A 24,398-nucleotide genomic window follows, 5' to 3' on the forward strand; every position below is an offset into this window, starting at 1 on the left:
GCTAAGTTACCATCGGTCCCTTTTGTAACAAGAAGATCTGTTAGATCTTAAAACCGCGCTTTTAAAATTTAACTATTTTCTTAGCACTACAGTTGCAACGCAGTGTACATTCGAAAGTAATCCTTGATGATTCATTGATTACTGTAGACATCACATCACTTGATCAACACAGACTACTATTGCACCATCAGTCGTAGCCGTTGCGAAATCTCCGATGACGTAATAGTGTTAATCTGGAACTTTCTTTGGGATATGTATGGGCATGAAGATACGAACACTATTAACAACAGCTTTCTTTCTTAAAAGTCAAGTTTAAATTTAATATTTTCCTGGAGTAAAGGGCTAGCAAAGAAGTCACACGAGTCACATAATTCAAGAATTGCGTTATCGACGGCTATCTTTAGTACGGTGGTTATTTCCCTACCAATGACGTAATCATTGCATGTCCTGACATGTTCTTTGCTTGGCTTGCAAATATTTCATTTTCCTTCCGATCTATGAACTCGCTGCGATGAAAGAGCCAAAGAATTTACTTCATTTGCCTAAAACCACAAGAAATACTCGCAAACTTGCAAATAAATTAATGACCGTCGCTTCTGGCGAAATAAACTTCCAAAGTAAACACGATCTTATTAGTCACGTAGCGAAAGTGAAAGCTGCAACGTTAACGCATTCCATGGCTGACGTAATACCTTTTTTTAGCGTATTTATTAATCCCTTTGAATCCAACGCTTCGATAAAACCAAAAGAAAATATATTTTACCCACAACAAAGGAAACAATATCCGTAAAATTATCCGTGTATTAATGTTTTAACAGCTTCTGGCGGAAAAAACATCACACGTTGCGTGACTCGGAATTTGGCCGAGCGGAGGTCTACGTCTGGTCACCGACAAAAAAAAAATAAATAAACCACGGGTAAACCTAGAACCGCGCTCGGCCCATGGCCGCGCGGTTAATTATCAATTTGACGCGTTTGACAGCTAGGTAACCAGAGGTTTTTCTTTCTCGCCTCTTCGGGACTCGTGTCTACCGCTTCGCGAAAAGAAGAAAAATGAAGAAAAACCTCTGGGACCAGGGTAGCTTACGGCGTTACGTCCGACAGCTCTGAGAATTCTCATCAATATTTGTACAATGGAGATGCTTCGAGTGTGTGTCGTAGGAGCCGGAGGTGCTGGTCTGGCTGCGGCTCGTCATCTTACAAGTGAGATGGATATTTTTGACGTGTCTGTGTTTGAGCAAGCTTCTTCTGTTGGTGGAACATGGGTTTACAACGAGAAAACAGGCGCAGATGAACGAGGGCTTCCAATTTACTCGAGTATTTACCAAAATCTTAGGTAAGTAAAAGGTATTTTTTAACGTTTGGTTGAGCTTCAATGGTTGTGAAGCTGGACAAAACTTACGTAACAACTTATTTATAGGACAGTGGGGAAAAGTGCATGAACAAGTAAGAAAATAGGTCTCATGCATTGGAAACCAGAATTGGCTCTCATGGTATGAGATGCTTTGTCCTGATGCACACTAGATCTTCCATCAAAATTTGAACCTTTCCCATCAGTGCCACTTCTCCTATGTCCAGTTGATACGTGTAGGGAAATGGGTTTTTCCCTTGTACTTTACAATGTGTATTATGACCACTGTCTCTTAAATAAATGTACCTATCACAAAACGTTTCTGTATTGTTTTCCCTCTCTGTTTTTATTCATATTTCAGAACCAATCTTCCCAAGGAAGTGATGGCCTTTCCCGATTTTCCATTTCCTTCAGAATGGAAATCATTCATGACTCATCAGCAAGTTCTCAAATACCTTGAAGACTACACCAGTCACTTTAACTTGTATAAGTACATTCATTTTAACTCTGCCATCACAAGTGTTAGTCCACTCATGGGTGAAGACCAGGACCAGCCTCAATGGGAGGTGGTTGTGACAAATGTCAATACTAAGGAATCTCAAGTTCATGTGTTTGAAGCTGTCATTGTATGTGCTGGGTAAGTTTACAAGACAAGTACATAATTTTTCTAAATATGGGACTTTTGGTGGTTAAGAAACATTGTCCTTCAGCCCATCGGAGTCAATTACCGTTGAGTTGTCTCATTAGTTATCTCTTTAGTTATCTCATCAGGACCATTTGATTTTTCGTTTGTTTGAAAATATCTGACCAGTTTGTTTACTGCCCTCATCTCTGTGGCGAACGTTTCACCACATAGATTTCAAAAAGAATTCACGAGTTTGGCACTTCCTCGATTTTAATAAACCGCCTTGAGTTTACCAAAAAGTCAGAACATCTTTGCCATTTTTAACCACAAAATCTCTGATTTACATATCACATGACTATAAAGAGCTGCCTTAGCATGGACTGAGTTGTTTGTGACATGAAGACTAAACATATGGTATATCATATTTCCTTTTACTTTGCAGACATTTTTTTGTTCCTCTAATACCAAGCATTCCTGGTCTTAAATCTTTTCCTGGTCTACTGATGCACAGCCATGATTACCGCAATCCTGATGTCTTTGAAGGAAAGCATGTGGTCATTCTTGGTGCTGGTGCATCGGGTCAAGACATTTGCCTTGAAGTTGCAACGAAGGCAGAGATAGTGTTCCTTAGCCATAAAGGCAATGTTTCTTGTGAGCTTCCAGACAACGTAAAGCAACAAAGACCAATATCACTTGTATCCACAGATGGGACAGTTCATTTTGATGATGGACAGCAGAGAAAAGTTGATGCCATCTTACTCTGTACAGGTTATGAGTTCTCTTTTCCATTCCTCAGTGATGCTTGTAATATTGAGGTGTGTGATAACAGAGTAACTCATCTTTACAAACATATTTTTAACACAAGACACCCCACACTCTCATTCATTGGGCTCTGCCTCAAAATGTGTCCATTTCCACTGTTCAGCCTGCAAGCTCAATACATTGCAGCAGTTTTGAGTGGAAAGAAGAAATTACCATCTGAAAAGGATATGAATGATGACGAAGAGAAAGATTTTCAAGAAAAACTCTGCTCTGGGTTGGGCAAGAAATATGCTCACATGTTAGGTGACAGACAGAAGGAATACTACAGGACTATTGCACAGTTAGCTGGAGCACAGCCACTGAGTGAAGTTTATGGGGATCTTTATAAACATTTGTCTTACAGAAGGAAAAATTTCCTTATGGAATATAAGAATGATGAGTACAAGATAACTTCTGATGGGACATGGGCAAGAATTGAAGAAGTTAAAAATTGATGCACAGGATCCTCAGTCAATTTAATTGATGAATATAGTACACCAAAATTAAGATAAGACAACAACTTTATTTTCTGAGGGTAACACTTAACAAAATGGAACTCTGTGAAAGTGACTAAAGCCTCCTTTTATTATTATTATTATTATTATCGTCCTCACGTAATGTTTGCTTAGAGTCCTTAGGGCCGAGACCAAACCATGGTCCTGGGGCACTAGGGATAGCCAGTTTTTAGCTTGATAGCATCCTCCTCAAAATGTGCGCTGTACCTAGCAAGGTTATCTTTTGTAGTTCACTGATGCTTAATTGGCCGGGAATTCTTCCAAGATAAGTTTCTAGTCCCTTTTTGATAGCTCCAAGTGCTCCAATGATAACTGGTATCGTTTCCGTTCTCATGCCCCACATTCGGCTTGTTTTGATTTCCAAGTCCTTATATTATTATTATTATTATTATTATTATTATTATTATTATTATTATTATTATTATTATTATTATTAAGAGTGTCTTGTAGTACATAGTATTGTAAGTGTCACAAATAGTATGTAGCACTGTAAGTTTAGTGAGGATAAGTAGCAAGTAAAATATAGACCAATATGGTCAGTGAGAAGTGGTTTAAGTATTTTTCTGAACTGTATTTTTGTGTTTCGGTGTTACTAAGAAACACAAAACAAGTTAATTCGAAGCCCTGCTATTTTGAACAAATCTTGAGTATGCTTAGGAGGTCTTAGTCTAAATGGATATTTTTTTGCCTCATTCATGTGGAGATCACGTTCAAGCCTGAGATTTTTTACTTTTTTTTTTTCAGCTACCTAAGTTGCATGCATAACTGCATGAACGTTCTGTCATCCTGTTTTTCTTTCTCCTGCAGTTTAAAAATATGATATTTTAGATATTTGTCACAGGACATTGTGCATGAATTTGTAGCTTTTATCTGAAATTGTGAAATATTGCTAAGTGATGTGTTTGCTGTGATTTTGGGCTTTGATGATTAGGATTTAGCGATTGTGGGTGTACCACAAATGCCTGAAATAGGTTGAAAAACATGTTAATTTATTTGTGATGAATAAAACTACAGGGAATACTCACTTTAAATAAGCAATAAATGGAGTAAGACTGGTTGTCTCAAAGGGATGACAACATAAGGGATATGTCCCACCTCAAGATTTTAGTGGGACAAGTTTAAGTTAAACTGAGGCATGACTTTGCCTCCTTAATGATAAATAAGCTATATTAGTGGTTTGGGTTTAAATCATGAATAAGGTCTCACAGTCAAACCAAGTGAAGCATACCCCTCAAGATTACATTAATGAATTGATTATTTGAAGATTGAACCCGCAAATCATTTCAAGAATGCAATAATGAATTCATTATTTGAATATTGAACCCGCTAGTCATTTCAAAAATCAATATTAAATTGATTTTTGTAAATGTTAAACCCATTAGCCATATTCTTGGAACGACTAGTGGGTTCAATTTTTCAATAATCAATTCATTATTGCATTCTCAAAACGACTAGCGGGTTCAATATTCAAATAACGAATTCATTAATGTAATCTTTAGGGGCACGCTTCACTTGGTTTGACTGCAAGGTTAACTTTTGTATCTTAGGTACGACTTCAGAAAAGTGAGTTTTCGTCAAACGACTAGAAATAACATTGATTTATGAAGAACAGTTTTATAGTTATACTATTTATATTTTTAGTACTTCTGATTAGTTCAAGGAATAGATAGGTGTCCCTATTTAGCTTAAGGTAATTCCCCTGAAATAAAACTGTCAATAGATTTTTGTTCAAACTTTGTCCACTGAATATTTATCACTTGAGAACTTTAATTATAAAATAACTAGTGAGACAATCTCAGATAGTGCCGAGCGGAATTGATAGCTCTGGCACGGTAGTCCCACAAGTACTCACCCCTGCTCGGTTTACTTCCGGTTTGTGCCTACCTTGGTAGTCTGCCAGGGCTTTTCCCCTTTGCAGTGTGTATGTTTCAAGGTTATTTTCATTCAAGGTCCACAAATTACGTACAAATTAATTACTCCTGGTGTTTTACGTTGATTTTCGTTCATCTTAAATTCAATAATACGTTGAAGCAGCAAACGTGACAATTTAGCTCTTCACGCCAACTTTGTAACCTAATACTTTTGTTTTCCTCGCAAAGGCATGTAATATGAAACTCTTGTTTTCTTCAACACACGGAAGATGTGCTTGGTTTTTGGAGATAAATGAAAGAACGTTAAATATCTGATGTAGTGATGAAAAAACGGAACAAAAACGATGTTGTTTTACTAAAAATGCAAATGTTTACCGATGAACAAGAACTAATTCAATTATCAGATAGTCACGAAACACCACTTTCTTTTTTCTGTTGCCACCTTTGTTGTTAACAATAAAACAATTCAAAATTAACACACAACGATATTGATGGCTGAGAAGCGTTTCAACAAAAAGTATTGAAAATAAACAGCGCTACTTGGCCGATATGAATGAGTCTCCTCAAAGACTGATTAAATTAATATCCGCTTTTCATTAGGTGCCACGGAGTCTGCAGCAATATTTGAGCACTTTCCTGGTTTCTTTTGTTACAAATTTACAATTTGCGTAGTATTAAAGCCACTAACTTGGGAACTTTCTGGTCTCTCTTACAGACACGATTAAGGCAAGAAATAAACAAGCCGCTAAGGAGAAGCAATACATTTGAACACTGAGAAGCACACTATTGTAGATTGAAAACAGCAGATGGTATTTGTTGAACCGACCTGTGTGTAATTCTAAAAGCTACGCAGCCACGGTAACGTTTCACTTTTGTAATAAAAAGGGACAATTGGCGCTACCTGAAAAATAACTGCCGTCCTTGGTCACATGACATGACATTTAAAATACCGCGTGGAAAGATAGCGTATAACCCTAACGATGCTAGAACGCATGTGTCTTACATGTTGAGTTCTATCATAAGGAAAACCACTCAACATTTGTGCGTGATTCTGTATGCAAAGTATCCTCCACCTAATATGGAAGCCACGAACGCTAACCAATCTACGCATGCGTTTACAGCAAATTAGTTTTGTTCTAAAGAGAATGGTACACAAGGAGAGCAAGGGGTTACCTGAAACAAATATATAGCTTTGCGATGTTCAAATATAACTGACGGTGATGAAACGTGTTTTGCGTAGAGTACACATGTACCTTTCCCACCCCACCCCTACCACTTCCTTGCCTCTAAACTACTTAATTAATTGAAATTAATTAATTAAACAAACATTAAAGTTTACACCTTAGCGCCGTAGTGCCACAGGGCCTTAGTACCATAGCGCCATAGTGCCTTAGCGGCAGGCAGCTCCCATAACCATCCCAATAGTGCACTCTGCACTAAAAAGGAGGGGTGCCCATGCTCATTAAGGAGCAGCGAGGCACTGAAATGTCCCATTTTGGCCTTATTTAATGCTTATTACAAGAACCCTGGGGTATGCAATCGCTGGAAATTGATGTTCGAAAAATCAATCGATCAATCAATATCAATCGATATAATTAGTTGATTTGTATCGATTAGTATTGGTCAATCGATGATCAATCGATAACCATACAAAAACTGTTCATCGATTGCTATCGATTGGTACAGCAACGTCGAACCTGTCCGATCATCCGCCATTTTAGGAAGCCCACGGGACGAAATTACTAAAATAATTCCGACCCAGTCTTCTCAACGCAAAGAATATACCCCGTCATTGCCTTTCCGTGTCATTATATATGTCTACGCAAGAAGTCCGGGAAGAGGCTTTACTGAATATGAGGTGCATCGCCAAAGGCTATCATCTTTGCCGTTTTGAGGTGAACGTCCGTGAAGTGTTTCTGACAAGAAAAGGGAGAACGCGGAAACGCGTTTAAAGTTGTTAACCAGGCAAGGACGGGAACAAACTTTTGAGCTGTCAAAAGAAGACGAATACCTGTGGACGAGGCGTTGAAGAGAAACAAGAGAGTCTTGTTCTCCTGTTAACGTTCAAAGGATTGAAATGAAATGAGTTTGCAATTACTGCGTACAAAGATCAGATATTTATGTGCCGATTCCTTCAATCTGCAACCAATCGATATCAATTTATCTATCGATTGTTATTGAAAATCGATACCAATAGGTAACCACACGAATCTTCGCCATCAATTGGTCATCGGTTATCAATATCAATCGATTAATTGATATCGATTGGTGTTGATTGATATCGATTGTCATCGATTATCGATTTGATCGATTGGATACCCCGGGAAGAACGCATTCCAAGTTATTGTAAAATCTTTGTGAGCACAGACTCATGAAAACATGCCTCAAACTACAGTGAATACTTGTGTCGGACACAAATAAACTTTTTAAGTTTGATTTTGACAGACAGCTGAATCCTTGTTAAAATATTGGAACCAAATTGCTTGCCACAGCTATCAAACTGCAAAATAGAAAAGACTACAGTGCAGCTGCTATTTTCCTTATTTCTTCAATTTTCAGCAATAGAAATCAGATCAGTCTTTTCTCACGCAAAGCGAATGATTAGTTGATTAAAACGACTGGAAAAAAAATTGGGGTGCCCGAGCTCGTTAGTGAGCTGCAGCCATTTCTCAACTGACAGAACTCAATATCAAGGCAAATCCGCCATGTTTTTAATGTGCGCGGGCACGAACGCGCGCTAGTGACGCCATAAATTATGCGCAATAAGGATGCGCAATGCAAATGTGAGGAATCACCTTAATTACAAAGTTAAATACATTCGACATTCGTAGTATTATTATGATCAGATTGTTATTATGACCAGGCCTATTCCTTATCTTGGTGAATCAAATTAAATGATTGTGAAAAATTATGAGGAACTGTCGATACGCGAACGCTGCAAAAATATGAGTTTTATCGCAGACGGAAGAAAAAGAAATCTAGGCGTGAACTTGAAGGGACACAACAAGTCTGGAGCACCTAGAAGTGATGTTAGTAAAGCCAAGTATATAACTTAATACAGTCAACACCCGATAACTCGATAACTCGAATCTTCGAGAGAAATTGAAAAAGGTTTGAGTTATGGGGAGTTGAGAACAAACGACTGGAAATAAGGAAAAAAAACGCTGTTTTTTTTTTTGTTTTAATTACAGAGGAGGCGAGTGAAAACGGTACGACACATTTCTAGATTACTGTACGATTCGGAACGTATAAACGTAACGGGAAACAAAAGAAAGCAAATCAAAGCAGCAGGAGAAGTCCAAGTACTGCGAACTTTGCAGGTTTCACGGAGAATGACGTAGTTTCTTGGTTTCAAACCGTATTAAACACAAGATAATTATAGCAGTCTACGAAGCGGCTGGCTCTGTTAACAAAAAGAAAACTTCAAAACTCACCGGGTCCAGGGAAATTCCCATATAAAAAGAATGGGGGTACTCGCTGGAAATTTGAAAAGAACCCCCAAAAGGTACCAAGATCCTGTTTTGTGGGTGCGAGTTGAATTTTTTTCACTCTGACGAGGCACCAACGCTTTCATAATATTTAAGAGCGATAAAGACGATTGCCTCGAATGCCTTCTACTCGTAAAGTTTATGAAAGCATTGTATAAATAAAATGTCTCACAGTATGGTCTCAAAACTTTTTGCCTGTTTAATTAATTCTTGCTCTCTGTAGTTCTCTTTCACGTTCTGTTTCAATCAAACCCTGTCTTGAAAACGTATTAATATCAACTCCGCTATCGTTTATTGACATAACAATAGAAATGAGTTTTCTTTTCTTTAATAAAAAAACTTCTGTTTTCGGGAACAGTCGTTTCGCTCAAAACAAACGCGGACGCGGGCGCGATTTCCTGCCAAGAAAAGATGGCATTTGAGAAACCCCACCCCGCCCCCCGCTCCCATCGCTCGCTCGCTCGTACGCTGACGTCATAACCAAATTTTCTCGGCTTGACTCTCTCGAAAGTCCCGCCTTGCATACATTCAAGATGTTGAAATTAAAATATCAGGAAACGAAACAGAATAGACTGATTTTTGAGCGAAACCCGCACTACTATGTCTTAGATTTAGATCTTAGAAATATGGCTTCGGGGAGGGTAATACTCTACAGGTTAAAGCCGTGGATGGTTTATAAAGTTTTCAAATATAACCGGCCATCGCTGGATCAACGGACTTTGTTTGACTTTGTTTGACATCTGAAAAGGATGTGAACGATGAGGAAGAAAAATATTTCCAAGAAAAACTCTCCTCTGGGATGGACAAGAAATATGCTCACATGCTTAGGTGACAGTCAGTAGTAATATGTCAGGGAAGGGAAATCTACCAAAAAGGGAAATCCCTAAAAGGGAAATCTACCAAAAACTCTTAGTAAAAATCTTTAAGCGCAATCTTAACCTACGGCAGATCAACCTTTACATGTACAAGTCCCAAGTTTATCAGTTAATCTTTTGATGTCGGCTATAACGCCAGAGCTATACATTGCGCTCCTCGACGTTATACCTTTGTTTTACTTGGACGCATTGCGGACTTACTTTTTTTTTTTCTTTGCTAAAACCGTCTCCAGGCTCACTCGTCATATGATGCCCGGGATGATGACATAACCGGCATATCCCTAGTTGTTAGTGTGAGCTTTCGTTTAAAACACAAATTTATCCGTTCCGACAGTTCTGAAAATTCTCATCAATTTGTAGAATGATAAAGCTGATTCGAGTGTGTGTAATAGGAGCCGGAGGTGCTGGCCTGGCTGCGGCTCGTCATCTTACAAGTGAGATGGATATTTTTGACGTGTCTGTGTTTGAGCAAGCTTCTTCTGTTGGTGGAACATGGGTTTACAACGAGAAAACAGGCACAGATGAACGAGGGCTTCCAATTTACTCGAGTATTTACCAAAATCTTAGGTAAGTAAAAGGTGTTTTTTGATATTAGGCCGGGAAAGCTGGGCAAAACTGAAACTTAGGTAACATCTTATTTATAGGACGGTGGAGGGTGCTGATATTTCTTAGCTTATAATATGAACTAAAGAGAGAAATGGATTCGTGCAGTTGGATTATTTTCTATGAAATTGAACAAGAAAGCAAATAAGTAATAGGTGGAATTAAATTCATTTACTTGGGCCATAATCCCAAATGGGTCCAAATGAACAAGAGTCACATGAGATGAGGTTGGTCTTGTTTCCATCCCTCAAAGTTACTTGCTCAGTCACTTACTATTATTAGACTTCAGACTTGGTTTCATTATACACTTCACATGCATCACAATCATCTCTCACACTGCCTCTCTCATCCTGCTGTATAAATGGTTCGGGTATATAATCCATTAGTATCACATAACTAGTGGACTAATGCAAATCCTGTATTTTAATTGGCTGCGCTACTAGAAAACTATTAGTAATGGTCCTCGAGTAGCGAAATTCACACAATCAGGCATGACACTTTCTTTCGTTTTATTCCCAGATAAATATTTTTTCAACTTGCATTTGCTACTTTTATTGTGTTGTTCCAGAAAATATCCATACCACTCCCATGGAAGGTTTTTTAGCATGATCCCCCACCCCCTCTGGAAATTCCATTTTAGTGCCATACTTTCCTTTATAAAACTGGGCTTTTGAAACCCCCCCTCCCCCTTGGAATTTCCGTTAACCTTCCTTGGGGTGGGTATGGATATTTCCTGGAACTACACATCATTGCCTTTTCTGCCCGACTAGTTGGGTGATACTAAAGCAATTAGACCCTTCACCCTCAAGAGCCACAGGTCTAATTGTTAAATATAATGCTGGGGGGGGCAACCCTGCAATGACTCTTAGTACCCTTGTGCCTTGGCTACCAGAATTGGCTCTCATGGTAGAAGATACTTTTTCTTGATGCACGCTAGATGTTTTATTAAAATTTGAACGTTTCCCATCAGTGCCACTCCCCAAGTGTCCAGTTGACACATGAAAGCCCAGTGTGCCCAATCGATGAAAACCCATGATCAATATAATCAATTAATATCTGAAATCGATTAATATCTGAAATTGATGAAAATCAATGATCAAGAGAGTTGTGGCTATTGATTTTCATCGATTTTTATTGATTTTCAGTGATTGTTATTAATTTTTCTAGTTTTATTTCATTTGCAGCAAAAAAACATAATGCACAAGAGATTTGCTTTCTTCATGATGAAAGCAAAGGAATTCAAAGGAAATTTTGAATTGTTTGAGCCCATTTTCCTTTGATGACTACAAGATACAACCCGTTACACATTAAACCGCATTTCATTTTTTTTTTATCCAGTCGAACGTCCGTTGTTATCCCACCAAGAATGTCTCTTTACAGCTAGAGATTTTCTTTTCCAGGATAAATGATTCTCCTATCGTCACAGTAAATCCACACTCAGCAACCTTTGACTGCTCTCTCTGTCAGTATGACATCGCTACATTATATAGAGATTAATCTCTTTAAGTTATCCCAAGAGTTATGCACTGCTCAAGAGAAAATTAAAAGTATCCTCTTTCAAGACTTACCAATTAAGATCAATGAAAATCAATGTAATCGATAGCAATCACGAGGATTTGAATTACAAATATCAATTTTCATTGCTTAATTGGGGCAGTCCATAATAATCAATAAATTAAAACCGATTATATTGATTATATCGATTACATTCCAACAATCGATTTTCATCAATTGGGCATGCTCGGATGAAAGGGGGATGGCTTGTTTTCCTTTTACTTCACAATGTGTGTTATGTTTCTTTGATAAATGTACCTATGACACAACGTTTCTTTATTGTTTTCCCTCTCTGTTTTTTATCCATATTTCAGAACCAATCTTCCAAAAGAAGTTATGGCCTTTCCGGATTTTCCATTTCCTTCAGAATGGAAATCATTTATGACTCATCAGCAAGTTCTCAAATACCTTGAAGACTACACCAGTCACTTTAATTTGTATAAGTACATTCATTTTAACTCTGCCATCACAAGTGTTAGTCCACTCATGGGTGAAGACAGGGACCAGTGGCAATGGGAGGTGGTTGTGACAAATGTCGATACTAAGGAATCTCAAGTTCATGTGTTTGAAGCTGTCATTGTATGTTCTGGGTACGTTTTCTAGTACTAATAATTTTGTTAATAAAACTTGTTCTGGTTTGACAAAGTTGTACGTCAACCCATCAGAGATACCACCATCAAGTTTCCTCATGGCAACCATTCAATTTTGCCAGAGGAGGAGGGGTGCTCCCCAAAGTTGTCAGGTATTCAATGGCTAGGTGGTTTGTGTGATACTCTTCTATAATGTCATCTCTTGATTTAATCTTGCAGGACATAATACTCCCTGTGAAACATTTTTTTTCTGATTACTTCTTATTTCCTGTTACTTTGCAGACATTTTTTTGTTCCTCTAATACCAAGCATTCCTGGTCTTGAATCTTTTCCTGGTCTACTGATGCACAGCCATGATTACCGCCATCCTGATGTCTTTGAAGGAAAGCATGTGGTCATTCTTGGTGCTGCTGCATCAGGTCAAGACATTTGCCTTGAAGTTGCAACAAAGGCCGAACTAGTGTTCCTTAGCCATAAAGGCAATGTTCCTAGTAAGCTTCCAGACAACGTAAAGCAACAAAGACCAATATCACTTGTATCCACAGATGGGACAGTTCATTTTGATGATGGACAGCAGAGAAAAGTTGATGCCATCTTACTCTGTACAGGTTATGAGTTCTCTTTTCCATTCCTCAGTAATGCTTGTAATATTGAGGTGTGTGATAACAGAGTAACTCATCTTTACAAACACATTTTTAACACAAAATATCCCACACTCTCATTCATTGGGCTCTGCCTCAGGGTGTGTCCATTTCCACTGTTCAGCCTGCAAGCTCAGTACATTGCAGCAGTTTTGAGTGGAAAGAAGAAATTACCATCTGAAAAGGATATGAATGATGACGAAGAGAAAGATTTTCAAGAAAAACTCTGCTCTGGGTTGGGCAAGAAATATGCTCACATGTTAGGTGACAGTCAGTGGGAATATGACAAGACTATCGCACAGCTAGCCGGAACTCAGCCACTGAGTGAAATTTATGAGGATCTTTATAATCATGTGTTTTACAGAAGGAAAAATTTCCTTATGGAATATAAGAATGATGAGTACAAGATAACTTCTGATGGGACATGGGCAAAAAATGAAAAAGTTGAAAACTGATGGGAAGGATCTTCTGGCTATTTAATTGATTAGTAAGATATACCAAAATTGGAACTCTGTGAACAATACCTTAGTGAGTGAAGCCTCCTGTTGAAATATTTGTTATTATTAATTATTATTAAGAGTATCTAGTATTGTAAGTATCACAAATGGAGTGTAGCATTGAATGGTTCTGTAAGCATGTTTTGCAAGTAGAATATAAAACAAAATGGTCAGTTTTAAATAGTTTATATATTTTTCAACTGTATTTTTGTGTTGTGTTGTTTTTCAGTGTTGCGAAGAAACAAACAAAAAAAAATTAATTTGAAGCCCTGCTATCTCGGACTATTTTTGAGTATTTTTCACCTCATTCATGCAGAGATCATGTTCAAGCCAGCATTTTTTCAGATTTTTTTTCACAGCTACCTATATCAAGTTCACAACTGCATAAATACTATTTTTCTACCGCAGTTTAAATATATATTTTACATATGTACTGCTTATCTCAATCATCTACTAGTATATTACCCCCAATTGGTTTGATAGCTTATTTGGTGGAGCACTGCACCGGTATTGCAGAGGTCAATCATTGGTTTCAAGTCAGAATTGTCTTAGTAAACAGTAAGTGTGGTAGTCAGAAATTTAAAATCTTTAAACCAATCTAAAAATCAAGGAAGATTTTTACCGGTGGTTTTTGGGCAAAACCAAACCGATAAGAGAACCAATAAGCTTTATTAGGACACTTTTTACCGAATAATCACAAAATAATAATTGTAGTAAAGTTGTTAATGTTCGTGTATGGCGTTAGTTTTTTACAATCAGCTTGAAATCTGGTGTCCTCCCTGAAGACTGCAAAAGAACGGAAGACAATCTTAACCTTTGGGAGAGCATATTTAGGAGAGCAAAGACAAATTAAAACGATTGAAGAAGGAAGGAATGGGATTTTAAAGTATTTGATAGTGAGCATAACAACGTCTAACATGACAATCTGTACAATATTGTGTAAGATAAAACAAATATTCATCAATTAAATGTTGTTGCGAGAATTACAAATAAAACCCTGGATATCGTTGCGTTTTAAATAAAATAAAAACGTAATTACTGCTTTTTATCCAGTGTGGAATTCAACCTCTCGTTAAGCTGAAATCTTCTGTCCTCCTCTCTGATCCCAAGAGCTTCTTCAGTAAATTTTATCAAACCGTCCTTTTCGTCCTGAAACAGATATCTGATGGTTAGGTGTGTCATCCATCCAGGGGTCCGGATGAGGGGTGAGATGGAAACAAGACAGTATGTACACTCAGTGCAAGGGAAGAGAAGCCAAATGGAGGCTAAGAGACCCTAAGAGCACTGACCAGGACAACTTTGTGTCATGTCGAGTAGTAATTTTTAATTAAGACAAATTCCAGTCCTTACCAAGAGAATTGACTGAAATATCTTAAGGGCCCATTAACCGCTCTTTTCGAGCGGTTGCTAAGGAAAATTTATTCTCATATAACCTCATCACTTTTAGTTAGTTCAGAGTTATTTCATGTGTTTTAACTTTTTCATGATCAGTAACACTAGTGATGATGTCATCAGGCCACGCCCATGGTCATGTGACTAATACTGAAAAAATGCAAAGGCTCCCAGGCAAATTACTTTATCGGGATTTTTTTCATTGATTTAATATTTTAATTTAAATCCTCATTACGCTATGCATAGATTTTGTTTCATTTTTTAAAGGTCAGATTTTGAGAGAATTTTAAAATATTAAAATATTCGTAATTTTCTGGAAAAAGCATGATTTTGAAAAAGGAATGCATAGCTATCTTTCCAACTATGGCTTTAATCGAAATCCGTCAAAAAAGGCTGGATTTAATGAAAAACCGAGTTTCCTTTAGCATTTAAAGAAACCGGAAGTGCGCCCGATATATATTGGAAGTTACCCTATCAGCGCGTGCACAATTTACACTACCAGCGCACTTCGGTAAGATCAAACAAAGCCACACTGAGTTAGTTTTTCTCTTTCTATTGCTCTTGTTTTTCTGTCTTTTTCTTATTTTGTCTTTGCTTGTACTTTTTTTACTTTGCATTTTGTGAAACACAAAAACATCTAAACTGTAAGCGAATTTGCAAGTTATTGAGTTGTTTTTATTTTCCGCGCTCAGGCTGACGTAAGTAACCGGAAGTGAAATTTCACCTCCTTAGCAACGCGCGCGAGCGCGCGCATGAATCGGTTATTGGGCCCTTACAGAAGCATATCACCTAGGTGATATGCTTCTGGCCCTTAACGGTTTAAAACTGTATAAGAACTCGAAACACAGAAAAAGCCAAAAATGGGGCAAGGATGGGCAAAACTGGAGGAGATTAAAACTGATTGCATCAGAGTTGGTATAAACTAGAAAACACCGGCTCGGCAACTTTTTTCAAGCTTCAGTCAATTCGTATGAGCAGAGCGATTTTAGTGTGTTGAACAGGAAACGAGTAACGTCATGCGTTACTGTTCCGCACACTGCTGGTTCAGCAGTTTTATCCCCACGTGATGCTGACGTATGACCAATCGGGGGCCAATCCTTTAACTGAAATAGGGTCTTGACTCCTTACAGTCTAAATTGAAGAATGGCCAAATTTGCAATTTTTTCTCCCTCTAGCCTGCAATTAAGCCCCCATAGTGGCCAATTAGCCTAAATCGGAAACAAAATGTGATGAGTTTTAAGCTCTTTCATTTCACACCCAACCTCTAAGCGAGTTTGCTTGCAGGCTAGTCTCCCTTAGCCCTGGCTGTCTCAATCCGTAATATTGCAACGGCTTCGGAAAGCGCTTAGTGACTCGTTAGTCGGTGCTGCAGAATGATGGTTGCTGAGTGGAGAAAAAGTTGAACAAACTCAAGTCAAACAGTTATGCTCAAAACTACTCTCTAAATTCCAGATGCCACTCATTTACGGTGCATCTAATGCTTCATAGATGTTACCTCAAGTTCGTAAATTTCCTGTAACAGAGATTTCAGTAACGCTTGTTTTTTAGCGGGCATTTCCTGATTGAGCTGAAATTTAAAAAAAAGATATGATATTCTCGTAACCACTTGTATCGTATCAAGCTTATCGAACAATACAAAGGCTGCCACTGTCTCGTTGAGGGCGGACAGAATCTCCAACAATTTGATGTTGATATGAACCGTTACAGTAACGAACGAAGGTCGTATTTCAGAACAATGGGAAACATGATGAAGCCAATAACACTTGATGTTGGACATATAGCAAAATATAACTGGCCAACTCCGTAGTCTGTTTCATTCTCTGGAGCTAGTACCAGATTGTCTCTGTTTCACGGAAGGGTAGGCCTGAGTACGAGTTGTATCTGGTATTTCACCTAACTGACTGCCGTCTAAAGCTGTCTTCTGATTGGATGAAATTGTCTCTGAATAGCTCACCTGCTTCTCAATTCTAAGAACTTTAGATTCAAGCACCTCTAGTTTCTTCTCAACATCGCTAACTTTTTGAGTGAATTCTTTTAATTCAGTTAAAGTGGAATGAATCAAAGCTGAACTTTGTTCTTCCCGATGTTTCGTAGTTTCAAGGCTTGTAGCCATGTCTTCCATTCGCTTGTTTGTTTCTCTCAGCGTTGAGGTAAGAATAGATACACGGCTCTGGAAAATGGATAACAACAATGGATCAATTAATGAATTTAGTTCTGAGCCTAAGAAATGCCAAAGTCATTATATACACCCTCTCGGTGTAACTTTAAGGATGACCTTTAAGGACGATCACGCTATACAAACTACTGATACTCCCGGGTTCAAACCATTTACTATGACACTTTACTCTCATAGTGCCTCTCTCCACCTAGGTTTATAAATGGGTACTGGCGAACTTAATGCTGGGGGTAACCCTGCGATGGACTAGCATCCCATCCAGGGGGGAGTAGAAATACCCCTAGTCACTTCATGCTACAGAAACCGAGATAAGCTCCGGCCTGAAAGGCCACTTGGCTCGCACGCCGACTTAACCTTTTTATCCTTTTTTTTTTCGTTGAAACAGTTCTCAAGAAAGTGCACTACCTTGCAATTCTGTAAAACAAGCAAACTAAATCAAAAACCTTCGGTTTTCAGTTTAGTTTCATCGTCTAATTCTTCGGACTTTCAGCGCTCCGGAAACTTTGGGTCACTTCGGAAGTCATCGGTTGGGCTTCGGCAATCTTTGAACAAATCGCTTGTTCCTCGGTGATTTTTGGAGGTCTCCTAAAATTTAGTTAATCTTCGTTGCCATAGAAACTTAGTAGATACTCCGAGGTCAAAGGAACTGATCTCCGCGAATCAAAACCTGGGATCTTTGCTGAACGTATTATAACTCTCTTTAATAAAATTATGGCTAATATGTTTTATAGATTAACTCATTCATGTTTTACCTGCAAAACTCGCGTACGGTTTTCAGAAATTTCAAACTTCTCATCTAGTTCATCTTCATTGCATTTAGCCTGTTAAAAAAAGATATTTTAACTGGTATTTGTAGTTTTTAAGATATTCGTTTTAAAAGCTACAGTTAATTTGGTTTCACCCCAGTACAACTCTGTTATGCTTCACGTTTTTGCATGGTACTTACTTGAAGTTGTTTTTCAATTTGTTGAGTGGCTTGTAAAAGTTCTTCATTTTCCCTACGGATATCCTTAATCCGTTTGGTTTGTACTCGTAAAACGTCTCGAAGATCGTTTATTGCGTTATTCTGCAAAACATAATCATTATATTACATACTGTTATACAGTATACAGTATAAAAGATTTAAGATAAACTGCAGTGCGAAAATGGAAATCCAACGTTTTAAGTGTTAGCCCAACGAGTATATATCGTCAACTATCTTAAAGCGCTGTTCTCAGATTTCTTCCCAAAACATTGAGAGTCTTCTAGTTGACTTCTGCATCATATGTCTCTCTTACCTTTTCAGTAAGTTGCTTTTCTACCATTTTCTTCCATTCTTTAAGTTCTCTCTTATCTAAAACAAACAAAACCGGGAATTCATTTAAGTTAAAAAACATACGTAACTACATAAAAATTGATTGGAAAACGCAAAATAATATCTTACAATTTCGCCATGATTTCGCAACACTGCACACGTTTCCCATTGCAAGATTTTGTCCAACTGAAATTGAGTAGCGCAAATTCCAAGTGATTGTATTCCTCTCAGCTGTCGGTTGTATTGTGACGAAATTTAGAATCATCGCTATGGAAAGCGCGCGCTGTGGCACTTAGCCTGCCTGCTTAACGCCTTAGCTAGCGGAGTAGTAGAATTCTTCACAGAGAATTTTTTTCTTCATGCAGTTCAGATATGCTAATGATAGCGCTAAAAGTCTTACTGTTGTTTCTCTTTTAGGCATTCAAGGAGCTGACCAAATATTTTGTGCTTTCTTTCCATTTTAATTTTTTGGTTTCATCTCGTATTTAACAAGGGTGGATAGAATAAATTGTTTTATTATAATATATGACTGAGAAATTACTTCATTGTAATTGGTTGAGAGCAGGCCAATTTATCGTTAATTCTTAATTTCAAATTGCACTGCAGTGCGGTGCAGTGCAAATTAACGCCCGAGCGTTTGCAATTTTCTCAGTCATATAATAAATGAGTAACCGCATTACTCGAGATATTTGAAAATTCTTTCAAATTGCACTCGCCTAAAGGCTCGTACAATTTTTAGAGAATTTTAAAACATCACTCGTGGTGTAAATCCTCAATTGCACTCGCATTCATATGATTACCTATACTAATTAAATTTTTCGACGGACTGGGTGGGGATTTCAATTTCATTTAAACGAAGTGGTGGTATAAAAAGGCGGGAAAATTATGACGCGTGTTCCCTTTTTGAGTTCAATGAACTGAAACACGAGCGATCGAGTGAGATAGAGAGATCTTCTAAACTATTCCTCGCACAATTTCTTATAAAAGTCGTCTATATTCTAAATAATGGTGACAAACGAGAGAAAGGTTTAGGTCCCTGTGCGAGTCAGATGAAGTAAGAGTTAACTTGTTTAGCCGGACTACAATAGTGTTTCTCAGAACACAACAAGTTCACTGGAGGCTAAAAGGACAAGGCCTAAGGTAAGGTGGCAAATTTACTGAAGTCTTAAGCTTAATTTTATATGGAAAATCCGTTTTCGCCGTTTGAAAGAAATTATGTCGGTTTTTATATTTTCTCGTTAATTTTTTGCTGCTTTTCTTCTTCATTCAGCCGCTTTGTTGTACTTTAACAAGCCTTTTCAATTGAAAAAAAAAAGTGTTTCGTATCCAACGTTACGTAGTTGAGTTAATTGTAATATTCTGTGTTTTTTTGTAGTTTCCATATTATTTTGCATTAGCCATATTATTTCTTGTATCTCCGCAATAGAAAGCTCGCCAAATCTGCCGTTATAAGCCATTTTTTCTGGTAGAACTTTCGCGAAAAAAAAAAAAAGCTATAAGCGACACTGTACTTGCCGCTTCACCATTAGGGAGTTTAAAAAACCGCAATGGCAACAGCATTGAGAACATATCTAAACAGAAGGTTTAATGGGCAATAAAATGGCACATTTTTTTTTGCGGTCCTCTACAAAACAACAACGTGAAATGACCAAATTGTGCGTTGTCTGGAGAACGTAAGCCACGATGGATAATTTTTGAAATTTATATTTCGAATTTTACGCTGTGTTTCATATTCAATTTCGAGATAGTTTTGACAGAGAGAAACAAACTAAATGACTTTAGACTATCGCGAGATTCGTAGGTAAAATAAAAATTCATTATCTAACCGATTTTATTTAAAAAAAAACTAGATCATAGGACGGATAATGCAATTCGAGAATTTAGCCATCATGGGTTATGAGCCATTATACCATGCTCTACAAATATGGTAAGCATGCGCGTTATTTTTGGGGGCGTTTTTATTTTATTTTAGTCTAGTTTGCTATATTATGGGGCCGTTTTTAATATATAAAACAATTATTCCACTCGCGCTTGTTGGATATGAAATGATTATAGCCAACCCGGCGCTATGCATGCATTATAACCTGCCCAATCATTGGTAAACACGTTTTATCATTGTCGTGACACTATGGTTACCATAGCAACAATATGACCCGCTAAAAACACCCTTCATTATACCTTGAAGGGCTTGTAATTCAAAAACGGCTTGGTGAAATTTTTTATAATATCAAATTTTGACAAGTAGGATAAAATGCAACTTTTGGCAAGGTTTTTAAAAAAATCTGTACATTCATTTCAAAACTACCTTACTTTGTCAAAACTTTAAGATGGCTCTGAACCCCATGTTCATATATTTTTTAAAACTTTGCCAAAAGTTATGTCTCATCCTGCTAATCAAAATTTAATAACATACAAAAAAAATCACCGTGTCGTTTTTTGATTTATAAGTTTCAGTCAAGAAATTCCCGGGAATCGTCTTTTTTTTCTTTTTATCATGTAACCGAAAGTTGACGTAAGGAAAAAGAAACAATACCTGGTTAAATTCTCTCCCTTTCACCCCCTTATAAATCAATTTTTAACCCCTGCTCCTTTTCACAGCCTTTAAACCAATTTAATTCAAGATTGAACAAAATGTTTCAGGGCGTGCTGTCAATAGAGAAATGTAAGAATTGATGAAATTGAACAGTGCTTAACTGATAGGCCTATCGATCACTTGACAGTGAACAAGAAATGTCAAGAATGACCCTCAATTGTCTTAATTGTGTCACTGGCTGAACCACATTGAGAAACAAAACAGATCCAAAACTGCTCAAGAAAAATTCTGAATTATAGTTGCCCAGTCCTTGTCCTCGGACGTGTGTTTGCACACCACATGTGCCATATCCAGCAATCTCGTACTATCATGTTTTCCAACTTCCTTTATTTAGTTCAAATTGTCATTTCTTTATCAGCAAACTTCTTCTCAATCGCGTTAATAGTTTACTTCAGTTTGTGAACAAGTTTGCCTTCCGTTCAAGCTCATTTAAAGCTAGACTGTCCAGGCTGATCATCGAAAGTTCTTCTATCCTAATTTCTATATTATACTGCCAAATGCTACCAAATATGCAAAGAAACTGGGAAAAAGACCCTACAGATCAAAATGGGGCAAGAAGTATTGGAATCAAGTACAAGATTACAAGAATGGAGGTGGATTACAATTCATGAAAGTTGATTTTGGGACAGGATGTCAAGAAATCAGGATTGTCATTTTGGTGACATTTTGAATCACGTCGTCATTTTTTTTTTTTTTTTTTTATCTTTAATTAAATAACATTTCTTTGCTTTCACCACTGTTGGTGGTTTTTCTATGAAAGATAATAAAGCAAATCTATTTAATTAGTTTTAATTAAAAGCTCCAAGCCATACCTATTAATTAACAATTATTCCACGGGCGCTTGTTTGATATGAGATGTAGAGATAGCCAACGAGACGCCGAGTTGGCTAAGATCATTTCATATCCAACAAGCGGGGGTGGAATAATTGTGTTATTACAAACGCCCCCAAAACATAGAAAACTAAAATAAAATAAAAACAAATACGAACCAAAAAATTACATACACGCTTCTCATATTTATAAAGCATGGTATAATGGCTCATATACCACGTGGCTAAGTCAATGAAAACTCTTGAATTGCATTATCCAATGTTCCAGTTTTTAGTTAAACGCTATATCAGGCTAGACGTTGTCCCTCAAGACGTTCATAGTAGTCCTTCTAAGCATCAAATAGGTGGAATGCCATTCTTTTAAACATCACGTACAGGGTTTAGGAAGAACAACCTGATGTCCAATTTTAGACATAATTTGACTCCAAAAATTATCCTTCCGCCGCCGAGATGAACCCGCCATTTGACCTCCACCAGATTTGGTCTCATAGGCTCTTTATCATCTAATTATTTTCCCAGATTGGGTTGTTCTTTGTTGTATTAGATGAAATGCGTGAGGAAGAAAAGAACATTCTAGGCTGTGGATACATCAATAAGCAACCATTCATTGCTAACAAAATTCACTGAAAATAGCTTTTCGTACACATTGCAGGCCTATGTTATTAGAAGCATCGAGTTCAGCCTGATATTGAATGATTCTGTTGTGTTGTAAACAAAAAAAGTCAAATGTAACATAAAGAACTGTAGAAAAGCTGGAAAGAAAAAAAAAGCCAAAAGGAAGAAGGTCAAAATTCCCCAAGAACAATGAAGACTTGATTGTAAATATTAGTCAGTATAAAAAATGAAATGGAAACAAACAAACAAACCATTCCATAATTCTCTGGAATCATATTTGTTCGTTATGATGTAGTGGCTTCGTTACGTTACGTAATGTAGCTAACGGCTTCATAATTTCCTGGGATTATTCTGATTCATCATCAGCCTGGCTCCTTTTAGTAAGGAAAACCTTTCATTCAACACATTTTTAGGTATATTAAAGTTTGATTTTATTCATTCGTCACTATGAAAAAAGAAAGAACCATTCCTCTCAAAGCCCTGTATGTTGTTACGACTTGTCTAAAAAAACAGAAGGTTACAGACGACCTTACCAATCGTGAAAATCACGTAACGGCTTTTAACCATTCAACTCCACAATAGAAAAAAAAAAAGCTATGAAACTGGCTAATATTTGACACTTAGTATTGAATATAAATCCCTCTAAGCAAGGGTGCTTTATATGTATATCGCTCACTCCTGACACAAATCGACACGAACGGCGGAAATATTTTAACAACTGGGGAAAGCGCCGAGGAGGGAGAAAATGAGAAAGGGAGCAGCAGGGGACAGGGGTAGATCTCCTTTTCCCCGTTATCTCCGCTCCCCACCGGAAGGACACCCACGCAGGTAGACTAGACTAGCGTGATTCCTCAATTGGTGTTGAGCGATTAAAATCAGCGATAATGACGCTAATTAATACCGGCTACCAGCCTACATTAGTTACTAGCTAGGCAGTTTCTTCACGTTGGACCCCATTGGATGTCTGAAGTAAAAAGAGCAGATTTGTGACTGTATATACGTGCAGTCATTGGTTACGTCGATCGGGAGTTATGTTGGAGGAAGACTATCCGGTGAACTTCGTCACGTATCTTTATGTAGCAAATTCGCAGGATAATCTGGTACAAATTAATAAAGGAATGGGGAGTCTGGAAGAAGAAGCACTCATTACCGGTGTCAGATCGTGTTTTGCGACCGTTTTTTTTTTCCTAGAATAAGAAAAGGTTATTTCGGAATAGCTTAGTCGGAAATGCCAACTTGAACACAAAATCTTGACTTTTTTTTTTTCTAACGTTAAAATAAAACACAGGCGCCATTTATGACCCAAACACATGGCTGTGAAGCCAAAATCTGTAATTAGATTATGAAACCCCACTTCAGAATAAAAACTAGCGATAAAAAACGCCAGTTTTTATTCTGAAGTGTGTTTTAAAAAACTTACTTATAAGAAACCCACTTCGGCGCATATTCTGCTCAAGTAACACACACATTACCGGCACAAGAGACAGCAAGCTGCAACATCTTCAGCGAGATATCATTAAAAAGTGCGGAAATTTGAAACTTCGACTCTTCAGAACAAAACTTAGCAGTTTGATTCACTTCTTCTTTCAAGGAGTGGCTATTTTCGGGCAGCTTAAACACTGAGGAACTTTTTGACTAATTCTAAACGCAGCTGAAAAGAATTATTCTTTGTCCTATAAATAGAGATGAAAAGGATAAACACGAATCAGCACAATATAGACCAATATATGTTGCAAGGGTCATAAAAAGTGATCATGAGTAGTTTGATAAAGCTTGATGTATCTATGATGATTTCTATCGTTCCTTATAAAAAGCCAAATTATATTTGAGGTCGCTCTTTTCGGGAGGTTCTTTCTTTCGGAGCATTTGACCCAGGCATGCTTTTTCACTGAGCCGCTGTTGAAATTAATACTATGTAATGAGTATTTGAAAGCCTTCCTACTGAGCTTCGTGACCCGTGAGCTGTTTAACCCCGAGACTGACGTAAAATTGAAGAAAACAAACTTCTTTCATCAGCTGCCACCAATGCGAAAGAAAAAATGGCTGTTTTCTCGTTGTTCTTCGCTTTATTTGGATAATTTCCGTTC

General features: G+C 37.5%; 3 protein-coding genes across 3 annotated transcripts; 2 read left to right on the top strand and 1 right to left on the bottom strand.

Annotated features, from left to right (window-relative positions):
• Window positions 1-61: 61 nt before the first annotated feature.
• On the top strand, window positions 62-5,025 carry LOC149099839 (uncharacterized). The gene is made up of 3 exons (XM_089277160.1): window positions 62-1,336; window positions 1,713-1,988; window positions 2,419-5,025. The coding sequence occupies exons 1-3, from the start codon at window positions 1,134-1,136 to the stop codon at window positions 3,230-3,232; spliced, it is 1,293 nt and encodes a 430-aa protein (XP_089133286.1). The 5' UTR covers window positions 62-1,133; the 3' UTR covers window positions 3,233-5,025.
• A 4,712-nt stretch (window positions 5,026-9,737) lies between these two features.
• Window positions 9,738-14,459, top strand: LOC110045435 (uncharacterized). The gene is made up of 3 exons (XM_089278001.1): window positions 9,738-10,093; window positions 11,998-12,273; window positions 12,556-14,459. The coding sequence occupies exons 1-3, from the start codon at window positions 9,888-9,890 to the stop codon at window positions 13,367-13,369; spliced, it is 1,296 nt and encodes a 431-aa protein (XP_089134127.1). The 5' UTR covers window positions 9,738-9,887; the 3' UTR covers window positions 13,370-14,459.
• LOC149099840 (uncharacterized) lies at window positions 14,447-18,442 on the bottom strand. The gene is made up of 7 exons (XM_089278003.1): window positions 18,403-18,442; window positions 18,257-18,312; window positions 17,926-18,045; window positions 17,732-17,800; window positions 16,758-16,973; window positions 16,299-16,370; window positions 14,447-14,560 (listed from the first exon to the last, which is right to left on the bottom strand). The coding sequence occupies exons 1-7, from the start codon at window positions 18,440-18,442 to the stop codon at window positions 14,447-14,449; spliced, it is 687 nt and encodes a 228-aa protein (XP_089134129.1).
• Between the last annotated feature and the right edge of the window lie 5,956 nt (window positions 18,443-24,398).

Source organism: Orbicella faveolata, unplaced genomic scaffold, assembly GCF_042242905.1.
Source record: "Orbicella faveolata isolate gen_17 unplaced genomic scaffold, um_ofav_v1 contig_46, whole genome shotgun sequence".
Taxonomy (NCBI): Eukaryota; Metazoa; Cnidaria; class Anthozoa; order Scleractinia; family Merulinidae; genus Orbicella; species Orbicella faveolata.

Bases quoted from the DNA above. Each gene is read 5' to 3' on its own strand.
- LOC149099839 (XM_089277160.1), top strand. From the start codon at position 1,134: ATGGAGATGCTTCGAGTGTGTGTCGTAGGAGCCGGAGGTGCTGGTCTG. The intron at 1,337-1,712 runs GTAAGTAAAAGG...TTCATATTTCAG, and splicing joins AGTATTTACCAAAATCTTAG to AACCAATCTTCCCAAGGAAG. The intron at 1,989-2,418 runs GTAAGTTTACAA...TTTACTTTGCAG, and splicing joins GCTGTCATTGTATGTGCTGG to ACATTTTTTTGTTCCTCTAA.
- LOC110045435 (XM_089278001.1), top strand. From the start codon at position 9,888: ATGATAAAGCTGATTCGAGTGTGTGTAATAGGAGCCGGAGGTGCTGGC. The intron at 10,094-11,997 runs GTAAGTAAAAGG...TCCATATTTCAG, and splicing joins AGTATTTACCAAAATCTTAG to AACCAATCTTCCAAAAGAAG. The intron at 12,274-12,555 runs GTACGTTTTCTA...GTTACTTTGCAG, and splicing joins GCTGTCATTGTATGTTCTGG to ACATTTTTTTGTTCCTCTAA.
- LOC149099840 (XM_089278003.1), bottom strand. From the start codon at position 18,442: ATGGGAAACGTGTGCAGTGTTGCGAAATCATGGCGAAATT. The intron at 18,313-18,402 runs GTAAGATATTAT...TGTTTGTTTTAG, and splicing joins TGCGAAATCATGGCGAAATT to ATAAGAGAGAACTTAAAGAA. The intron at 17,801-17,925 runs GTAAGTACCATG...TTTTTTTAACAG, and splicing joins AAATTGAAAAACAACTTCAA to GCTAAATGCAATGAAGATGA.